This window comes from Uloborus diversus, chromosome 7 (assembly GCF_026930045.1).
Source record: "Uloborus diversus isolate 005 chromosome 7, Udiv.v.3.1, whole genome shotgun sequence".
Classification (NCBI taxonomy): domain Eukaryota; kingdom Metazoa; phylum Arthropoda; class Arachnida; order Araneae; family Uloboridae; genus Uloborus; species Uloborus diversus.
Genome location: NC_072737.1, coordinates 89,692,845 through 89,714,750, shown reverse-complemented (window position 1 = coordinate 89,714,750; position 21,906 = coordinate 89,692,845). Strand labels below are relative to the sequence as shown.

The 21,906-nt window shown below is 30.6% G+C and overlaps 2 protein-coding genes across 2 annotated transcripts in view; one reads left to right on the top strand and one right to left on the bottom strand.

Moving 5' to 3' along the window:
* LOC129226049 (nuclear pore complex protein Nup85-like) overlaps positions 1-9,221 on the top strand; it is a 91,295-nt gene extending 82,074 nt beyond the window's left edge. Inside the window, exons 17-23 of the mRNA XM_054860628.1 lie at positions 2,436-2,536; positions 3,894-3,979; positions 4,081-4,112; positions 6,273-6,373; positions 6,501-6,600; positions 7,847-7,973; positions 9,051-9,221. Of these exons, the coding sequence (XP_054716603.1) occupies positions 2,436-2,536; positions 3,894-3,979; positions 4,081-4,112; positions 6,273-6,373; positions 6,501-6,600; positions 7,847-7,973; positions 9,051-9,161 (658 nt within the window). The 3' untranslated portion in view covers positions 9,162-9,221. The remainder of the gene's footprint in view (positions 1-2,435; positions 2,537-3,893; positions 3,980-4,080; positions 4,113-6,272; positions 6,374-6,500; positions 6,601-7,846; positions 7,974-9,050) is intronic.
* Positions 9,222-11,318: 2,097 nt separating this feature from the next.
* The window catches only part of LOC129225833 (pentatricopeptide repeat-containing protein 1, mitochondrial-like), a 48,554-nt gene continuing 37,966 nt past the window's right edge, over positions 11,319-21,906 (bottom strand). Inside the window, exons 6-9 of the mRNA XM_054860351.1 lie at positions 20,843-21,071; positions 18,563-18,679; positions 17,232-17,420; positions 11,319-13,404 (exon numbers count right to left, since the gene is read on the bottom strand). Coding sequence (XP_054716326.1) covers positions 13,222-13,404; positions 17,232-17,420; positions 18,563-18,679; positions 20,843-21,071 — 718 coding nt within the window. The 3' untranslated portion in view covers positions 11,319-13,221. The remainder of the gene's footprint in view (positions 13,405-17,231; positions 17,421-18,562; positions 18,680-20,842; positions 21,072-21,906) is intronic.

The following is a 21,906-nucleotide window of genomic DNA, read 5'->3' as shown; positions in this document are numbered from 1 at the left end:
CACAACCCCCGGCAGGCTTTTGCAAAACATTTTCACCTTCAGCGGCCTTCTTTAATCGGGAGATGGCACGTTTTGATACAACCATTGCAGCAGCTACAGTGATGACACTTTGACCTGCTTCCAGTCGTCTAACTGCTTGTCCACAATCATAGGTACTAAAATGTCTTGCTGACATTTTACTGTTAAATATTTCAAGAATAAAACAGAATTTCAGACAGAAACCTTTTTTAACATCCAACACTATTTTTGTTAAAAACCAAACAGCGTGAATTTTCGTACAAATCTTGAGCGTGTATGCATTGTCTTTTATACAGATAACGAGTCTTGATCTACCACTCCATCTGAACTTGAATTTATTTCCATTGGCCAGCTGGTTGAGGCACAAATCTGCATAAATCACATGTTCCTTAGCAATTGTCAAGCAATGTATAATTCTGTAATTCTCTCTCATAGATAGAATAAATATTTAATTGTAAAATACAATGTTTTGCTCAATAAAGGGAGATGCTGTCAAATGATAATAGAAAATGTATCTAAAGTTGGGGCAAGTTAACTTGGTCCCGAAGTTCAACACAATCACACTATTATGCAAACTGGCAGCTTGCATAATTGTGTGATTGGGATCTGCAAAGCCTTCACAGTGATGCCAAGTTAGCTTTACCTTAACTATAAAAAACAGTTTTTCATTGCAACATTTTCAAGTATTTAAAAGTGATTTCCTCTTAATGTGTTAATTCTACAGTGAATTTAAATGGATTAAAATTAAATATGTTATGTTGTGTGTATTAAATTGCTTAAATTATTCTTATTTATAACATCATTGATTTTGACTTATCGAAAGGTAATTGACAATCATGCAATTACATTTCATCTTATATTTTTAGTAATTTTTACTCAAATTTCTATTAACTATTACATTGGCATTATATTTAGAGCTTTTCATCAATCTTTGGTTGAACTTTTTGCTTTACAACTATTTGACTAATTGATTGAAACTTAATAAGCTCTTTTTGACTTACGTATGATAGTATAATAAGGTTTAAGACACAAACAAAGCTTAAGTAATTTCTTTTTGGAATTGATTTTCTTTTTCTGGTTTAAGAAATGTTTTCAATGTAATTTGAGACATGGCCATGTTTTTTGAGCATTTTACTCATTATGATTACCTTTACTTATGTATAACTTGCCAACTTTTGATCTTTCACTGGGAATTTCAAAGATGGGATCTTAAATTGTTAAAATGCACACTTCAAAATAGTTCGTGATATTGATCTTAAATAATAATGCAAGTAATAAATAACTGAGATGGGCATAGGATGCCTTGGCCCCCCATGGGCTGCTGCACCACTCAGATTAGTTAATTAACCAATATGATTAAATTAAAAAACCGATGTAAATAAAGCACAAAGTAACACTAATATACGGAATATAGCTATTTCAATTCTACAATGGAGCCTCTTCATCAGAGCAAAAAACTCAGCACACAACCAAAAAGTCGTGGGAAAACTGTTAATCAATGTTTCAAGTTGAACTTTTATCTGAAAAAAGTAGTCGATGCAAAAGTGGGTTGGCAGAAAACCTTTTCCTCCTCCTGTAAGCATATAACTGTTTATCATTATTATTATTTGAAGTTTGGACCTAATTTTAAGGTTAAAAACGAGGTAGTTTAACCTCTTTCATTATAACTTGTTTGTTAAATGAAAAGTATTCATGATTTGCAAGATTCTAGTATATTAGTTTAATCATTTGAAAAAAATATTCAAAGTACAAACATTCATTGTTTGGGACATTTTTCTTTCATTTTATGTATTCTAATCAAGAATGTAAGGTGTATTTCAAAGACTACTTACGCCGTTGGATACTTAAAAGTAACTAAGAGCATTTAAAAATAAAAGTAACATTTTCAAAATTTTGAATGAAATTCTTTATATGTAATATTAATTACAAATTGTTAAAGCTTATCCAATTATTTATTTTTATTGATCAATAATTGATGATTTACGGAAATGCTCCAAAAGCGCTTTTATCTGCTCCAAAGCTAGTATCACTGGTTTAGAAGCAATGAAAGTCGATTATTCACACATTGAGAATTTCAAAGATTCCAAAAGTTGAAGTAACATCCATTAATTTAACAATCTTGCTGTGTGCAGGCTTAATTATTAGTATTAATTTCTGGGCATTGAAAGCATGAAAGAGCATTTATTTATGTCATATAAGAATTATAAATTTGTCCCAAAAAACATATGTCAGCTTTTTAATATATATATATATATATATATATATATATATATATATATATATATATATATATATATATATATATATATATATATATATATATATATATATATATATATATTTTTTTTTTTAAGTTTTGACATTGATTAAAACTCAAAGATTGATTGATATCATATTTTCTTTCCAATATGTTTTAGGGAGCTTTTGGAGTTGTATTTAGAAAGAATACCATTAAATACTGAAGCAAAAGCACGGAAAATCATATATTTAGCTAAGAAGAGAAATATGGATGCTTTAGGTATGCTCATTAAATTTAAAATATCTAAATATTAGGTTTGTGCAGTAATAATTACTGTTTCTAAATATCAACTTTAAAGATGCATGTCAAATTAGAATTTTGTTTTAACAAAAATAAAAACCATTGAAATTCATATATCTTTGCGTAAAAGAAAGAAGTTAATTTAATCTGCCATCGAGTCTGGAGTGGAAGAACCTATGAATCTTTCAAATGCATTTTGAGTTGATGCTTGGTTGTAGAAGACTTTCTTATGCAGAATGATATCGAGATACTTGAATAAAGTAGCAGTCAGTTGGGAAGAGTTTTGTTCCCCAGTTGATTCAGCTTCTATGCACTTCTAGATGTTTTCTGAATTTTAGTCCTACCTTCAGAATTGAGAAAAATTACAAACATTCAAACATAATTTTTTGCACGGGAGCTGAATATGTCCAATCCTGAGATTTAGAATGGAGCGACATTTTGCGGATTCAAATTTAGCAATAAATTCTTTGTTTTTGAAAACTTCTCTGACAATAAAATGATATGCATTCATACTTGCCAACTTTTAAGGATTACAGGCTAAATTTACACATTATGGCTATTTTTTACGCACTTTTGAATCCAATTGCATCCACTTATGAAAAGCTCCCCAGCTTTTGTTTACAATATCATTATATCATTTGTAAATCAGAAATTTTGTATTTGCCATTATTTTTATTGTTTATTATACTTATATAGTAGTGAACGTGTATGATAGTCATTTTGCCACGCCCACTTGAAAATTTATAGCAACATATACAGGAAATGCAGAATTGCTGTAATTTAGAAAAATTCATTTGCATCAAATGTATTTTTGTGAATTCAAATTTCTTGAATATAATTTTTTGTCCTGGCTTTTACTTGACCCCATAAAAAAATTAAAAAGCTGCAAAGCAGCAAACAAAATGGAGCATGCAGTAGCGTTTCAATGCAGGAATTACATCAGGAAATGACTCATAGTATTTCTGCATGGTTTTACTTGCAGCCGGTACAGGCTTTGAACAACAAAGCTCACTTTTCCACTCACTCTTTTTTCCAGATGATGTGTAACTACCTCTATGTTAGTAATACCTCAATGTATGTTAGTATAACTTGAGTTTTTTTTTTCTTTTTTTTTTTTCCTTGGAGGGAGGGATGGAGGGAGTAATTTTCTGCTAACAACAATTCTGTTATACTTGACTGTTTTTGATTTTAAGAAGCCTCTGTAGGAATATCACACAACCTATATTTAAAAAATGTGTTATCTTTTCTTGTTCTTTATAATCTTTTTTTTCCTTCCATAAATGTTTTTTCAAACAAGCTTCTTTCTAACACAGTTTATTTTATTCATTGTTTTCAGTCAAAACTATTGCTAATGTAATGACATCTAGAGCTATGGCAAATGGGCAACTTGGAAGTGCGTTGACGTGGGTAATGCATTCAAAAGTAAGTTGAAATTGCAATGGAGGCTTTAGTTATTCTTTCTTTCTCTTTTCAAGTGCTCTTTTCTCCCCAAGCCATAATTATAAAAACTTATTTTCTTATAGGATGTGCATTTTGCTGATGAATTGGCAGATAGGTATGTAGTTTAGATTTCATTTTCTGGTTAGCTGATGAATAATTTAATTTGTTGCACAAGATTTTAATTGCAAATAAGGAATCACAACTCCTGCAGGCAGACTTCAATAATAATTGATGCCAAGTTGGGCAGATCATTTTTGCAATTCAAAATACAATAAAGCATTGTTTATATTCCTCTCGATTACGCCTCTTTCACATTAAAAAATCCTGATTCATTCCTATTCCTTTTAATGCAAAAGCTGCATCGTTTACATGTCGCAAAATATCAATTATACACCATTTTCCCCTTTCTTAGGTTTGAAAATGTTTTGCTTGACCATCTTTCTCGGTTTCTATAGAGAGGTGAAATCTCTCATGTGTGGAGGAAGCGACATCAACGTTCTTTAAAGATTCAATAAACTGTATTGATAAACTTGAAGCTTATTTTTAAAAATACAAGTGAAAAATATTTTGTGGACACAATTAAATTCATGATGCAATGCTCAAAGGCAATCAGCATGTCAGCTAAATGTTTGTATGTACCAAATTATTTGAGGTAAACACATCAGTATTGGCCGTTGCTTCAGTAGTGGCCACCTCAAGGTTTATATTTGAAAAAATAGGATTCTGGATCTCCCAATGGATTAAAAGTGCATCATTTAAAAGTGAATTCTGCACGGTTGAATCCATTGAGAGACCTAGAATCCAATTTTTTCTAATATAAACCTTAAAGGTGGCCACTATCGATGTGGTTATCTTAATTATGTTTGTATGGGATGAATATAACTGAATAATATAATTAAGTTATTCCGTAAGGAAATAACCGAATATTATATTTACAGTACTATTGGAATTTGCATTGAAAAAATAAGTATTTATGATGTACGATAAAGCTTTGATTTATGTCCCTTCTGTTACTTTTTTTTTTTCAATTATAATTAGTACAGTGACCCTCGTTTTACGAGGGTTTATTTTATGCGGTTTTGACTATATGCGGTTTAAGATTTGACACCTTTATTTTATTTTAGGCGGATGAGTTTTGGTTTTACGCGAATGCGGCAATGCAAACAGATAAAATTTTCCTCTCTTTCAAAATCTTAACTCCATAGGATTGCAGATTACACTTAATAAACTGCAATTTTGTGTGCTAATAATCAAGCTTAGGCCATTGGAGACATTTTAAGCAATTGGTTCCAATTGCTTCCAGAAGTAAAGTTATTAAACTCACGCCATTTAGAACTCACTGGAAGAAGAACTTTTAGGTGTGACAAATGCGGCCAAAACCAACGAGGATACCGACGTCAGTGATACACAACCGAAAACGTTCACATTGAAAATTTTGAGCCATTCCTATACAATAGAAATGATCTTTCTGATTTCTTATTGAAGGAAAATTCAATCATGGAAATAACGCAAGTGGTCATGGATGCATTACTGCTCTGCAAAGAATTCCAGAGAAAAATTCTTAATGACTGCAAAAAGACTATCATTGTCAGCTCCTCTTTATAAACAGAACACAAAATTAATTTATGTTTTCTTTACACATGTTGTGCATAAAAATAGATATTTGTACACATTAAACTTATTATACAGTTAGTCATCACTAGAATGTAGTTTTTTAATCTACGGAACCTAATCCCTTTTTTAACACTACTATTAGGTCTCCATTTACGCAGCATTTCCGTGGAACCAAACCCCAGCGTAAAACAAGGGCCTACTGTATGGAACTAGTACAGAATAATTTTTGCTAGCTGCATAAAAAACTTTAAAGGGCATTAAAGCTGTAGCATTTGAATAAAATTCCTTACAGGGTATTAAAAAAAAGTGCAGTTTTGATTAAACCTTGTTTCACTCAGTCCCTTGAATAAGGCATAGACAATGTTTTACTGTATTTGAATAAAAGATGTGGAAAGTTTTGTGATGATCTCAATATGTTAGTTAATAGGTCTTAAAATGTGCTGATAAGTTAAGAATTTTTGTTAAGAAATCGGCATGAACCCTATTGCATTTTTTTAAATAACTTATTTAAAGAAGTATTTTTACATACTAAACAGTTCCAAAGAAAAAACATTGTATAAATCAGTTACATTAATTTGTAAATTAAAAATTCTTTGCTTTTTATTTATTTATTTTTTCTGTGCTTTCTCATTTACTGTTATGAATGTTTGTTTTAATATAGGTGGTTAAACGATTATGCTGAGCATCGAAAAATAGAAGGCTTTGAAATTTTAAAAAACATGGCCTCATGCATGTTAGTTAGTGATAAATTAACTTTTGTTGGTAAGTTGAAAGCAACTGGTTTTTGAAATATTTCTTGCAACAACTCTTTATTATTTAAAGTTTTGTACAGGTGTTAAGGTTTTGTGGAAATTCTTTTGTAGCAATTTAAATCAATTTTATCTTCTAGGTAAATATTGTGAATTTCATAAGCTTTTTAATGATAGAAATTTTAAAGCCGCTGCATCATTGTTGGTGTCTTTAATATCATCTGAAATAGCACCTTCCAAGTAAGTACACTTCATTTTTTTTCTTCTGCTTTATTATTTAAAAAAAAAATTACTGTAATTGACATCATGGAATTGAATATTTTGAACTGATTTTGTAGTGAAATGAATTTAAGAATTGTGGAATTGATTGTGTATAGAGTTATTCCATGTCTATTAAACTGAATTATCCAGTCGTTTCCACCTGACCATCTCTGAATCGGATGAAATTTTATAGAGGTGCTGAGATGCCTTTGAAAGTAACCTATGCATTTTTTTTGGATTCTAAGATCCAAATCCTGAAGATCAATGATTTCCCAAATTAAGTGCTCCAAAATGGCAGTATTCTAGTATTTTTGCAAGTTTGAGATCATTAGTTAGTTTTTGTGTAGCACACATGTGAATTCTTGGCAAAGCAAGTGGAAAATGTTTTTGGATTTTAATGTCATAAATTTTTACAAAAATAATTCTAAGGCCTGCGCATTGTAATTCTATTGGGAAATACCAGGGGTGAAGTAGTCTCAAGTAAAATTTTCTGAAGATAGTGTGAATTTTTCACAAATTTGAGAAACACCCCCCCCCCCCCCAGTGACTCTTCAAATGTGTATACAAAAATCATGAAGAAAAAACATTTTTAATATATATATATATATATTTTTTAATGTCATTTTTCAGTTTCAGAATGTTGACAGACCGAAATTCTCAGAAACAGCAACCCAAATTTTCTTAATTTCGGAAACTTCAGATTACAAACACCCCTGGGAAGTACTTTTAATGGGATACAGTTGCAGAGCGTGAATTGATTTCGTAAAAGATAGGCATCAAAATTGGATATCAAAATCCTTGACATGAAAAATAATCTGGTTTCAAAGCTCTGTAGCTTTTTTTTAAGGCACAAATTTCCTACCAAAGATAAAAAATAATGTTTTAATGCAAGGTAATTATAAAATATGTTGTTCTTTCTTTATGTATTGCAGTTTTCAAAACCTTTCCAGTTTGTTCATTTTTGCCCCACATTCTCCTATTACTAATGCAAATGTCATAAAAGCATTAAAGAATTAAACCCTGTGCCTCCTAATGTGAACAGCCTGAAAAGTTGTGTTATTTGATAGCAGTCTTGTGGAATGACTCTGTTTTGTCTAGTAATTGATAAGAAAAGCAGTAGGGAATAGAATACTACTTCGTTTAGGCTCTGTAATAATTTCTGTACATGTTTTTAGCACATTAGCAAATTAAAATTAGCACATAAGTAAGTTTCCTATCAATTCAGATTTCAGGTAATTATGTTACTTGATGCCATGCCTCTACTAGAAGCTTCTGAATTAATATTTTCAAGGAAAGACACTTACCATTTAATGAAATGTTTAGAGTCTTTGTCTATATGCAATGGAGAAAATGTAAGTAAAATTTTCTGATTTAATTCCTTTTCTAAATATGAAGGCCTAATCCGAAACATATTTTAGCAGAAAAAATTACTGTTGTACTTCCTGGCTCTTAAGATGCATTTGTGCTGGGAAATATCCTGAATCAGCTGTCACATAGGTCTTCTAAGACAAACTGATTCTCCCGAAAATAATACTATTACATACTTTTTCACACATCAGATATAGATAATGATTGCCTTTATTGTCAACAAAAGTTTCTTGCTAACGACTATTGATAATTAAAGGTTATTATTTTCATAACTGTAATTGTTATCAGTTACATTTTTGTAATAAATAAATGATACTTTGTCAACTTCTATTTGCTTCACATATAGCTATCTAACTTCGTGTACCCGCATGGCTGTGCTCGTGCTATAAGTTAAAAAACAGCTCTTGGAGTGTATTTAAGTTTTCCTTCCCACTCCTAAATATTTTTTAAAAAGATTGTCTTGGTAATTTAAATGTGCACCTAAAATTTTACCTAACCTCCAAGCGTATTCCATGAAGTAATAAAAACCCTGATATATGATGACGATAACTGTCTATCAAAGGTCCTTCTTCCAAAGAAAATACCTAATTTAAATAAGCTTTAAAGTCATTCAAAACCACTGTAGCTAAGCATTTAAAGTTAAATAATGAAATAACTTGAAAATATCTAATCCGATAGAAATTGATTCAAAAAAAAAAAAAAATAAAAAAAAATTACCAAGTTGAGATTTATTATCTAAAATTACCCATAATGTATCAATAAAAATAAATATTTATATCTGAAAACCAAAAAAGCATTTTATGTATCTACTGCTTTATTGCAATTTAATGCCAGCTGCTCTTTTTCACTTGTGTATAAAAAAATTTATGATATTGTATGATATAAAACTAGATCGAAAATTGTAATCCTAACTCTTCAAGCAAGTTTCTTGAATTCTTCAATATGCCATTTTATCAGCTCTGTAAACTCATGAATTTGCCAAGTAAATGATTCATATATTTTTATAATAAAACAAGTATTATTAATCCATTAATTTTATAACTTTCTAAAATATTTTTTAGGAGAATGTTGGTGATGCTAAAGAAAATCTTATTCGCTTAGCACTTGTTAGAAATTTGGCAAGATCGTTTGTGATAGAGACTGGTGAATCAGACTCTGAGGATGATCTATAGCATTTTTGTTAATTTGTAAATTTTGTTATGCTTTTTTTTACCATTGTATTAAATTATTTGATAAAGGTTTTTAATTTTTGAAAGATCATTGTTTATTTCGTATTAGTTCTAGAATCTGAAACATGAAAAATAGCCATATACAGTGGCTCCCAAAAGTCTTCGTACACCTACGACTTTCAACGAAATAGGCCCCAAATCATTAGTTAGAATTAATATTTCGGAATAGGTATTTAACTATAAGATCTATGATCAATTTTTAACAAAACTGCATGAAAAGTTTTTAAAAAATATTAAAACTTAATTTTTTAAAAATCAAAAACCAAAAAGTGCCGGAAATTTTATCTCACAAAAGTCTTCGTACACTTTATAAAATGTCTATATATTATTGAATAATCTAACTTTCGATTAAGTTATTAATTAGTAGAATATCATACAGTATTCATAACACCTTTTAAACGTCTGGAAATAGATTTGATTCTTTTTCTTTCTTTTTTTAGCGTAATTTCTGAGTAAGTGTTCTACCACACTTCGAGTATTACTATTTCTAGCTCTATTTTCGTTTTAAAGTCCTATTTTCGTAATCTAGCCTCCAGATATCTCTAAATACGTTACATTAAGTTACAATCTGGAGATTGAGGGGGTATTTTCTAAACTTTAGGACAATTTTCGAGGCACTAGACGCAAACGTTGAAAACCGTGTGCTTCTTATCGTTATCTTGATAAAAAACAAAGTTGTTTCCAATAACCACATTTTTGGCTAAGAGTTCAAAATTGGTTTTTAAAATATTTAAAGGAACAGCATGATTCATTACTGCATCAAAAAATTACAAACTACCAAGTCCTGATGCTGATATGCACCCTCACACTAAAACACCTTCATCGTCCTGATTAACTGATCCAACTAAGTTCTTAAGATAAAGTTCTTAATTTTTTCTTCTACTTACAGTTATACAACAATTTAAACAAAAATGTTGAATTAATTTTTATCTGTAAGTAAGACATAATTCTAAACAGTTTTTAGCTTATTTATCATTGATTTGGGGACGAAAAGCGTAAGCTTTCTGTTTTTCGCACGACCAAGAAAATTTCTGCGGGAAGAGGTCCCATTTAATCCAGTTAATCAAAGAACTTGGCGAACAATTTCAGGTGAAAATTAAATGTAAAATGTTTCATTTAACTCTGCAGAAACTTTTACAATACTCAAATGTGTATTTTTCATTAATTTTTTAACTTTAAATCTACGATCACATTTTGTCAACTTGCCAGTTGACCTTTTCTTACCTTGTTTTCGGTTCCATTCCTTTCTTTAAAGCATTTTATCAAGCACTTTACTATACAAACAAATAAATTAACTAATTTACAGACATTTCAAACCAATTTACCACTACTGTGGGAAAAAATTCAAATTTTGAATGGCGTTTGCGGTTTTTTACGAATACCAGCCATTTTACAGCAATAAGTAATATATTAAGGAATAAATAAACAAAAAATTAAAGCCAAATGACTTATAAGGGTCAACACAATGCAAAAACATTAATAAAACGACATATGATAATTTTAATCATGAATTTATTCGAAAATATTTGAGTGTACGATGACTTTTGTGGCGTGTTATTTCTCTGTCTCTTCGTTTTCTGACCCATTTCAAAAAGAAGATCCGTCAATATTTTGAAAAAAACCAATGGGTTATATTTAGAATGACATAGGAATGATCTGAAAAAATATTGGACTTTATATTCGAATTCAGTTTTGAGTTATTTTGGTTTTACTAAAAAATTTCAAAGTGTACGAACACTTTTGGGAGCCACTGTGTAAGGTTATACCTCCCAATATGGTCCCTCTGAAACGAATAACAATGTTGGCTCAATTAGTCTACTGCCTTTTGTTTTCAATAAATATAGCTGTTAGATTTTTTCTTTGCACTGTGTGAGAGGCCTGAACTTTTTATTGTATTTCATAAAATATTGTCTCTATAATCTCGATAAGAATACAGAGCAGAAGCGAAATAAATTAATTTTAAGGTTTTAACTACACAAGGACATGAAGTTAAAGTTCTGTTTCTACTATTTTAATCAGTTTCTTCATGAAGCAAACCAAGTATTTTTTTTTTAATTAAAAAATCTTTTTATTTTTCAAGAATAATTAATAATATTGTTCCTTTTATATAATTTAAACAATGAGATTATTTTATACAAAATATTTTTGCTTTTGACTGACAACTCATTACAGCAATCAACTTGCTTAAATCATATTGAAAAGATGTTAGTGCTTGTATACTTGAAATAAAAGTTGACATTTAAGAGTAAAAAATGTTGAACACTGGCTGAAGAAAAAAATATTGCAACTTGTAAAAAAGATAATAGCTTAAAACTGCTTGCAATGTTCCACACACAGTTAAGGACGTCAGGTGTAACAGAATGAATAACATCTATGATTCTGTGTTTTAAATGGTTAGTGTAGTCGATATGTTCACTGTACAGATGTTGTTTCACATAACCCCGACAAGTAAAAATCTAAAGGCGTCAGATCCGAGATTGGGGTGGCCATAGTTTACGGAACCTTTGCCATACATCAGAAGTCACTGCTGGGGGGATTGTTGTATCCAGAAACTCTTGTGTGGAGGAGCAACATCAGGTTGAAAGATGACACCTGCTGTGTTTGGCACTGCACTACTCTAACATGTGCAGTTGGTTGTTTGCCTTTACAATCTGCTCCATAAAGAAAATGGAAAAAGCATCACCTGTGCATGTACAACTTTACACATCATACAACGGTAACTTGAATAGTTTTCCTTTTATTTATTGAAGATTTCAAGTTTATTTTGTTTTTTTCCTGTGACCGGTCAAACGTGCACTGTGATTTTATGGACACACTGTATTTGAGACTCCTTTTTTTTTTTAGCTTAGGTGCAGCTTTGTTCTTTGGACTGTTGCAATGAAATGACAAGAGTACCATTTCATGCTCTGACACTAAATTTCCACGAAATGCTCAAGATGCTGACTATCTTTTATAAAGTTACTAGATTTTTTTTAATAGTGGTTACAGAATATATTATATTTAAAATATTATTAAAAAAATAAACATTTTGCTAGTTTTGAAATTTAGTGCCTACATTTTTATCAGATTTAATTCAAACTAAAGTTGATCTGTTTATATACAGTTGACTCCTTATAACAAGTTTTTCATTGGGTCCCAAACTCTTGGTAAGACTGTGAGAAACTTCTCATAACTCAAACTACTAATAACTTGAAGGGTTTAGTTGATCCCTTGATATCAAGAGCAGACTGTATATATTATTTTTTGTTACAGTATGTAAAACATTATCATAAACCACTTTTTAAAAAAAAGCTATTTTTCCGTTCAAATAATTACACATTTATAGCATTCTTCTCAGTGATAAATGGAACTAAAATTAGTTACTTGATGGAAATGTGAGTTTCTCTTTGTAACACTACTAATTGTAACATAAGGAAGTTTATGTGTAATAGGGCTATTAACCATTTTTTTCTTTATGTAAAAGTTTTTTTTGGTTATAAACTTTTCCGAGGAAAAAATATTATTGAATATTCATAAATTACAACTGATTTATATTTATGCATCACTTATATTGCAGTGGATTCAAATCGGTGAGATTAGACGCTTGAGCTTACTTTTGGACAGTTCAAGACGCTTTTGGATGAAAAACCACTTTTTGTAACCGCAAAAGACGTACAAAACCACTTTCGTACATCCGAACTCAACTTGGAACTAATTTTTGGTTCATCCCGAGTATGTTCTGTAGTAACCTTTAGTTCTTATGTGGACAGATTTTATGCTACCAGTGCCGGATCTAGTGGAAAAGTGGCCGGGCCCTTGTACCAGACAGAAACTGCTGAGAAGCAGCAAATTCACCTTATTTCTGTGGGGTTTTCTGTTGAAACTCTATATATAAAACTATAAAGAGGATTGGTGAAGGTGACAGTTTTCACCTTGGGTTGGAAAAACCGATCCAACACTGACTGCAACAAAAACTGAAAAATACTATTCATCTTTTCTTAATTTCCAAATCAATTATCAAACTTCAATTACACAATTCTTCCTTCTTAGCTTTATCAATTATTTCAGTACTGTACTGCGACCAAGGATGTTGTGGAATTTCAAAATCCATATTTTTGAGCCATTCTTCATAAAAAATGCAAAAAGCCTTATAATTTTTGGCAAATTCTTTGTTTTGATACACAGGCAAAGTCTCTTCACCACGTTCCTATCAAAAACAAATGAAATAATAAATAATCCTTAATATTTAAAGGAAAGGGAAACATGTTCATGAGTAGTGGAGAGAAAAGGGGGCTAAGAAATGTAAAAAAAAATCATTTGCTCTGAAAATAATGTATAAATTAAGCAGTAAAAATTGTTAATTTGTGCATACTGCTCAGTAGATAAAGTGCCGGCAAAAAAAAAAAAAAAAAATCTTTACATTAGGTTGGCAATTAAAAACTTTACATGCAAACTCCTTTTTATGATTTTACTTGGCGTGCTTCCTAGTGATTTGGCCGAATACCGAGTAATCGGCCAGATTGTGGCTTAAAATTAAGTATTGGGCCAATTCACAAGGGAGCATGCTAAATAAAATCATGACAAGCAAAAGTTATTTAAAGTTTTTAATTACCAACCAAATGTAAAGATTTTTTTTTACCGGCATTGTACAAACTATATAGAATTTTTTTTTATATTTTCGGAAAAGTATCGCTTATACCCACGGAAATATAAGCTTTTCTTTCAAAATTCCGATTTTTTAAAGGTTTTAGGCTCATAACACGCAGAGTTTTTTTGTCAAACATTACTAACTTTCAGAATATTTGACAGCATACAAGAGAAACATAATAAATTTTGAAGTTAAAATATTGAAAATTTGATGAAATATGAACGTTCAAAGCAATTTAATTTTCACTGGGCATGTTTGAACTATAGCTATTTATAACCTTTAATAACCTTTTATCCAAAGCTCAGATAGATCCTACACCTGGTGATAAAATTCTAGCTTGATATCTTAAAATTTCAAAAAGATATCATCGATCTAATGGGTCGAATTTCAATAATTCTTTGTTAGGCGACGATTCGCGAGGGATCGTTCCTAAATAATCTGTTTTTATCATGAATCACACTAAATGACAGCAGGCAAGTGTTACCAGTCTGCGAACGACCCCTTACCATTAGTCGACAATTAAGATTAATTGAAATTTGGCACATTAGATCACTGATAACTTTTTGGTTTTTAAAGATATCGAAATGGAATTTTGTCACGAGGTGTAGGATCTATCTGGGCTTCGGATTATGAAGGGGTTAAATTGATATCTTTCGCGCATGCGCAGTGAAGTTTCAACTGCTTTAAAAGTTCATATTTCAACAAGTTTTCAATATTTTAATTTCAAATTTTATTATTATGTTTCTCTTGTATGCTGTCAAATATTCTGAAAGTTTAGTAACAGTTGACAGAAAACTCTGTGTGCTATGAGCCAAAAACCTTAAAATACAGTTTGCATTTTTCGAAGAAATGCTTATATCTCCGTGGGTATAACAAATACTTTCACCAAAATATAAAAATGAATTTTACATAATTTTTACAGTCACTGGTTGACAATTAAAAACTTAAAATGAATTTTTCTTGTCATGATTTTACTTGGCATGCTCCCTTGTGATTTGGCCAAATAACTAGGGAGCATGCCAAATAAAATCATGACAAGAAGTTTGCATGTAAAGTTTTTAAATGCCAACTAAATGTAAAGATTTTTTTTGCCGGCACTGTTGATACCACAAATTTACTTTATAATACAGTGGTTCTTTTTTGCGAAAAGATAACTCAATAAAAATCAAAATTCTTATTTGATTATGAAACATTTGATTCTTTACTGATTGCAGATTTTATGAAAATAAATGTTTGGAGTTATGAAAATAAAAGTCTCAAATTTGTAATAAAATTGGCAGGGAAAAGTTTCTGAGAAATGCATTTATTAATAAATCGATTCTTAATTGATGAATGACCAGTAGAGCTATACAATGTACAAATTTTTACATTGTGATTCATTGGCAACTTTACATTGCAATATTGTGAGGCTGTAGATGGAAATGTATTTCAGAGGGGGATCAGTTTTGAATTTATTTCGATGTCCTAATACAATAGTTTCATTTTAGTCGTTGAGTTTAATATCCCTAGTATACATTTAAAAGAAGTTTAGATAAAACTAAATATATTAATATTCATAAAATGTTGAAAAACATAAATGCAAAAAAAAAAAATGTTAAGTAGTAGTTATTTAAGTTCAGAGCATATCAAAAATTACAATAGAGTATATTTCATCACTTTTCATTTTTTATCAATATACAAAACCATATCAAATTTTAAAACTACTGCAGTCAACTTAATCATCAAGATTTTATTATTATTTTTACTGCAAATTAGTCAATATCTTTCATGTATTGAGATTGCTTTTGACACAGATACACTCAAACCTGTTTTTGTCCGGTCTTTTTTTGTGCAATTCAGCAGTAACTTTTGTTACAAAAACTACTTTTACAGCTACTCCTGAAGTTTTAACGATTTTGTGATGCAGTTCCTAACCACCGCACAAAAACTGGTTTGAGTGTTCAAGTCAACAATGAAGTAAATAGTTCTTGCAACGTGAAGCAAAACAGAAAAGGTCAAAGTTTTTCAAAAATTAAGGTATGATCAACTGGGGCAACTCTGGCTTTTGCAGTTAATATTAACTAAACAAATGAAAAGTCAATTGGTGCTATCAGTAATGATTAAGTCAAGCCAGTACTACCACCTCTATTAAGCTTTTGAATAAGGTCCTTGATAAGTGATAATCCCTCTTCTTTGTCTAGTATAGTACAGACAATGTTATTTTGTTTGTACGGCCAATATATTACATACAAAGGGGGCAGTTATCCAGTTGAGGATAATATTCTTATTTTCAGGTCTGTAGTTGAGGGGGAAGGCCACCCCCTGAGATATTTTTCTATAGCAAACATAAGGCAAATTAAATGTAAATTGGTTTCAAACCACCTTTTCTTTTGGTGAGTACCTTCACTTTCCTCCCCAAATATTTTTTTCCAACTTAACTTTTGGTGTAGTGCATTATAAATTTTTACCAACTGGTCAAATAGTCAAAAAATATTTGAATGTTTTGCAGCAAAAAGACAGTTACTGACTTTTAAACGTAAAATGACAAGTGATAATTTGAATTAGTGAAACCTTGATTTTACGTTTCTCGAGAAACTGGGTTAAAAAAACATAAACTGCAGGAAAACTTAAACTAAGGGAAATAAATAGAAAGCAAAAATCAAATAGAAAAAACTAAAGATAATAAAGGTGACTCTTTCAAAAGGTATAATATCTATATTTTACGAAAGCCACATTTTTGATAGATATCATTTTAATGCGTTGAGTTGCAAATCTAGGGGTTTAATTTGAATACAGTAGGTAAAAGTGTATTGCTTTTTAGTCATTCAGTTCAAAGCAAATGCAGCATCTTCCAGAATTAAAATACTTAGCTTCCTGTTCTTATATGAGAAAGAAAATGGTCTTTCATAGTTTGTAAGCTCATGAATTCAATAGTGAAAGAAGGGGGGGGGGGAGTCCAGTTCTTCTCTTTCATCTGCATTGGCGAATGGAAAGTCCAGTAGCATTTCTGTTTACATAGATTAACTTTCAATAACATAAAGTAGATTTGAGGTACGTAAAATCGGGGTTTCACAGTATTTGAATGCTACTATGACGAAAAAGATAAAAGTTCCTAACAATTCAGACACATTTAAAGGGCAAAAATTCTGTGGATATGTTAACAAATATCGAATGGAGTGATGAATCTTACTTTGCAATTATCCTAAATTTGCTGGCATCCTAATTTGGCAGATGACTGGAAAATACTTCAAATATATATATTTTTTTTCTGCATTACCTCTGGATACTTTTGTCCATTTAATATGTGTGCATTTCAATTAAAGATTTTTAGAAAAGAAAAAACAGGCAGATTTTGCAGCTTTAATATTAAAAGACATCTTGTAGCATAATAAAGATATTATACTTACATATTTTATTATGTTGTTTCTTGCTGTGTTTAAAACTCCTTCTATTTTTGATATGATACGATCATTTGGTTTGATTTCTTTTTCTTCAATAAATTTTAAAACGAGCTTCAGATAATTAAAGTTCACAGAGTAACAAGCATTTCCAATTAAGGCACCAATAATTTCATTGTTGGGACATAACTCTAATTTCTGAAACACAAAAACAGGAAATAAATTATTTAATGAATTTTAATTGATCTTTGGCTATATGGTGAGACAAGTGAACTTAAAATATTATTTATTTTGAAAAATGTGGTGCTTTAAAAATCTACAAATGAATGAGAGAACATATAAAATAAAAAGTTCAATTTTAGAAATAAGAAATTCAACCCAGGCTTTAAGATGATGTCTCCAGAAAAAAATTCTAGGCATCAAAATATAATTACTAGGTGCCTTTTCTACCAAATTAAATGTGGGTAAGGTTATAAAAAAAATCCATGAAATAGAAATAATGCACACACATAAACCTCAGCATAGCTAATATTCCGTTAATCATTTCTAATTTATTATTAACCTTGAGATAACTCACCTATCGTTGGAGCAAGGGTGTTTGTGATACAAAATTTTCGGACATTTCTAAAAATTTTGGGTTGCCATTTTCGAAAACTTTGGTCTGGCAACATTTTAAAACTTAGAAATTATATTTAAAAAAAAATATAATGTTTTTTTTTTAAAATGATATTTGTATGCATATTTCAAGAGTTCTTACAGGGAAGGGAGGGATAGTGCTTCCAAAAATTTCACACCGTATTCACAAAATTTTACTTGAGTCCACTTGGAACCCTGCATTGGAGCAAAATGTAAAATTTTCAATGTACAATAAAAGTATTACAGTAAAATCCTTTAATGCGGACACTAACGGGACAATTTTTTTTTTTTTTTTTGTCCATAATAGAGAGATGTCCGCAGGATAGGGGTTTAATAATGTTATTTGCATTGGAACTAGGGAATTAAAAATTGTCCGCATAAGAGGGGTGTCCGTTAGGAGGGGTTTTACTCTATTTTGCTATTTGAAGCTTGGATAGAAACTTTGTTACATGCCAAAATGTTTTGTTTATGTTCTCCTATCCACTTATTCATATAAACAGTTCTGAATTCAGCTGTTTCTAATCATATACACATCTTCTAATAAATATTGTTTGTTTTATTTAGCTGCACAAAATTTGGTTTTTATTATAAAGTAAAAATATAAATTCTGATGATTATTAAAAAATAATTCAAACAAATGAGACAATCTAATAATCTAATGATAGTTATCAAATTAATAGATACAACTAAGCACTAAAACATACTTCCATCTCATTTAGAAAATTAACTGCTTGATAATGAGTTCTACACCCTGTTGCAAGTACACCAAATGTAGCTATGTCAACTTCTAGCCCATATTTGTTCACCAAAAGTAGCACTTTCTATAAGAAATAAAAACATTGATTATTATAAATGAATAACTAAATATTAAGAAATAAAAACACTATTAAACACAAAAATTTGCTAATGATTGCAAACACATATTTCAAGATTACAATAAGAACAAAAAAAAAGGTTGAATTTTGAGATCTTGAATTCTCAAATTGTACTTTTCTCAATCGCGAATTGTGATAAGACCCTACTTATTGGGTTTCTTACAACCATAATTTGAATTCAAGACGTCAAAATTCAAATGAATGTTAGGGGTTGGATGTTATGAGCTGGATGTTGTGTGCTGGATACTGTTTTCATGTAAAAAGGATTGTGTGAAGTTGAGAAGGGTCGTTTATAAATAATTCGATTCCGAAGCACATGGACACCTGCATTAAAAGCATAGACAAATAAAATCAAAGGACGGGATGTCATTCAACGGTCAAGTGAAAACAATAAGCAATTCCTGATTTCTCAAAAAGAAGTTCATTGTGACAACGCACACCTAGCGTGAGTGACCTAAAGCCAATAATTTTTTTAATAATTTAGCTACAGCGTTAAAACTCCCCTAATTTTTGAAACAATCTAAAGTTTTTAAATAAACAAAATCAATAATTTGTTATTTTTGAGGCAATGTAGCCACTATGCCTTTGAGGACTTAAAGTGATGTACTGGGTCAAACTGAACTAATTCAAGTTTTTTAGCTTGATAGAATACTTTAGCATAGAAAATTAATGAATAAATAAAGCCTGTTTTACAATTAACACTTATTAGTACTTCAGCCAACTATCAGAACAAGGAAGAAAATTGAATAGGTCTCACCCAATTGAAGCTGTTTTGTAAAAGCTTCGGACAAATTCAAAACTTTTATCAGCACCACACTTCAAAACCAACTGATCTGTGCTGTGTGCTACTCAAAAATGGAAAGAAAAGTTATCGATTCCCATGCAAATTTGTTCTTGCACGTCGGCTGGGTGCGGGCTGACGCGATTGACGTCATCAAAAGTTGCCAATCGGCACCCGCCGACTCGACGTGTGTAAAACATGTGCATTGAAAAAGAATGAGGTGGTGTTTGGAATGAGTGTGGGGTGACTATTAGATAGGTAGATGAGATCGTTTTGTTTTTAGGCGATTCTGTTTTTATTTTATTATCTTGTAAATAGTTATTTTTGTTTGAGTGTTCAAATAAAGGACGAGTTTTTTAAAATCAGATTTTTCTTTCAAAAACAACTGCTACATGGGTTTAGAACGTTGGGAAAGTTCAGGAAAGGAATTTTTTTCCAACAAAAATAAAATCTCTATCCAGAAATTCCGCTCATATTAGTTTCAAGCAGAAAAATAAATAAATAAAAATACGTATGAAATGCAATAAATCCATAAAATTGTAAATCTCTTTAAGATGAAAGACAAAAGAGGGTTGGAGCACGTAAGAAACATTTTTTTCATTCACATGTGCTCGCTTTTTTCTGCCCTCTGAGCCGTTGTTTCGTACAGTGATGATGCATGTAAAATATTTCCCTCCTTTGCCCTTCTAACTGGTATTGGGTGAAGATATTTTACCAAGAGGCAGGGAAGCTACTGCCCACTCAGCAGGAGTCCAGGTGACACGGACTTCTCGTTTTGGTGACTGGTTGAATCGTTGTGATTGGTTAGGAGCAGAGGTGTGGCAAGAGCAACAATCAAAATGTCCCAAGAATCGATTTCAAAGCTTGCAAGCACGAGCGCGAACGTATGGAAAACTTATAATATTTTATTAGTGATATACAAATTGCTAGAGATTTAAAATCTGTTTCACTTTCCCAATTCTTTATTTTTTATTTTATTTTTTTTAAACTGAAATACAAAATGTTATTTTTGAATAATTTATTTAATTGTTCACAATTTGTCTGCCAAGTCCACCTTGGCTTATAGTAACCAGCAGCCCCTGCTTATATTGTTGATGGAAAATAACCAAAGTACAATAGATCATTCAAAACTTATGAAAATATTCAATGTGTAAACAGTCAGGCCTTGATCCAAGGCCACATTTATAAAGTCTGAATCTTGGAAAAGAACCTATAGACCACTCGAATGCATGTGTCATACTGCAGTGACACATCTTGAATCTTACCTTTAAATTTCATATACAGATTAAAATTCGATGCGAAAAAATTACATAGGAAAAAATTCTTACTCGAGCATTTTCATTCTCTCTTCGGAAGTTCCGCCTTTTGATCAAAATGTTGAAAAAATCAATGTCAGGTTTTACTTTGTGAAAATCTAATAGATTCAATAATTTTTCTTCTTGTTCAGTATCAGCTGGTAGGCATTCAAGAAGCAGCATAAAAGTTTTGATATCTGGTTTTACTTTGATTTCTTTCAAGTATTTCAAGAAACCTTCCATACCACCAACTAGTAGCAACCTAAGGGGGGAAAGAATGTATTCAAACAATTCAAAATGGCGTTTTTACATACATTTAAGTGTAACACTGTTACAGCTCAGCTTATTTTCCAATTATACACCAATTTAGCATAATAGCGCATTCCCAAAATTAGAATGGGGTGGTTTCCTTCAGTCAAAAGTACTACTTTTAGTCATTGAAATGGATAGAATGAGCAAAAAAAAAATTACATGGACCCAGAAAATACTTTCATTTTCCCAACAGTTATTTTTTAATTATTTTTTTAAAATGTCCGATTTTTCAAACAAGGCATGGTCTTTATGACGTCACAAATGATGCACTTTGGCGCATCTTTCTACTACGCTTCCACGTTATGATAATCAAGCAGCAAATTAAAATTGCGCTCTAAGCTTGCTATCAACCATATCGTTGCCAATACAGGTGAGTAAAGATGCAAATTAAATATTTTGTCCTGTGAATGGCAACAGTGAATGGCATTTTATCATTTGTGATGTCATACGACAGAAGTATAAGCAATAAAAGCGCAACAATTTAAGTATTTTTCTTTTTTTAAATATCAAACTTAAATAAATTATTTAAAAAATGGTCAGATCCTATGTTTTTAAGCATGCTCTTTCAGAAAAAAATACTTTTAAAATTTTGGAAACAACCCCATAATCAACAAAAATTGTCTTCTTTTTTTTGGGGGGAAGGGGGGAGCAGTGGGAGTTATTATTAAAATTTTTTTGAGAAAAATTTTAAAATTGAAAATAATAACAAGATCAAGTAGGAAACATGAGAGAACTTTAATTTAGTGCCATAACAGCAAAGTTAAGTATGAAGTCAAACAAAATCC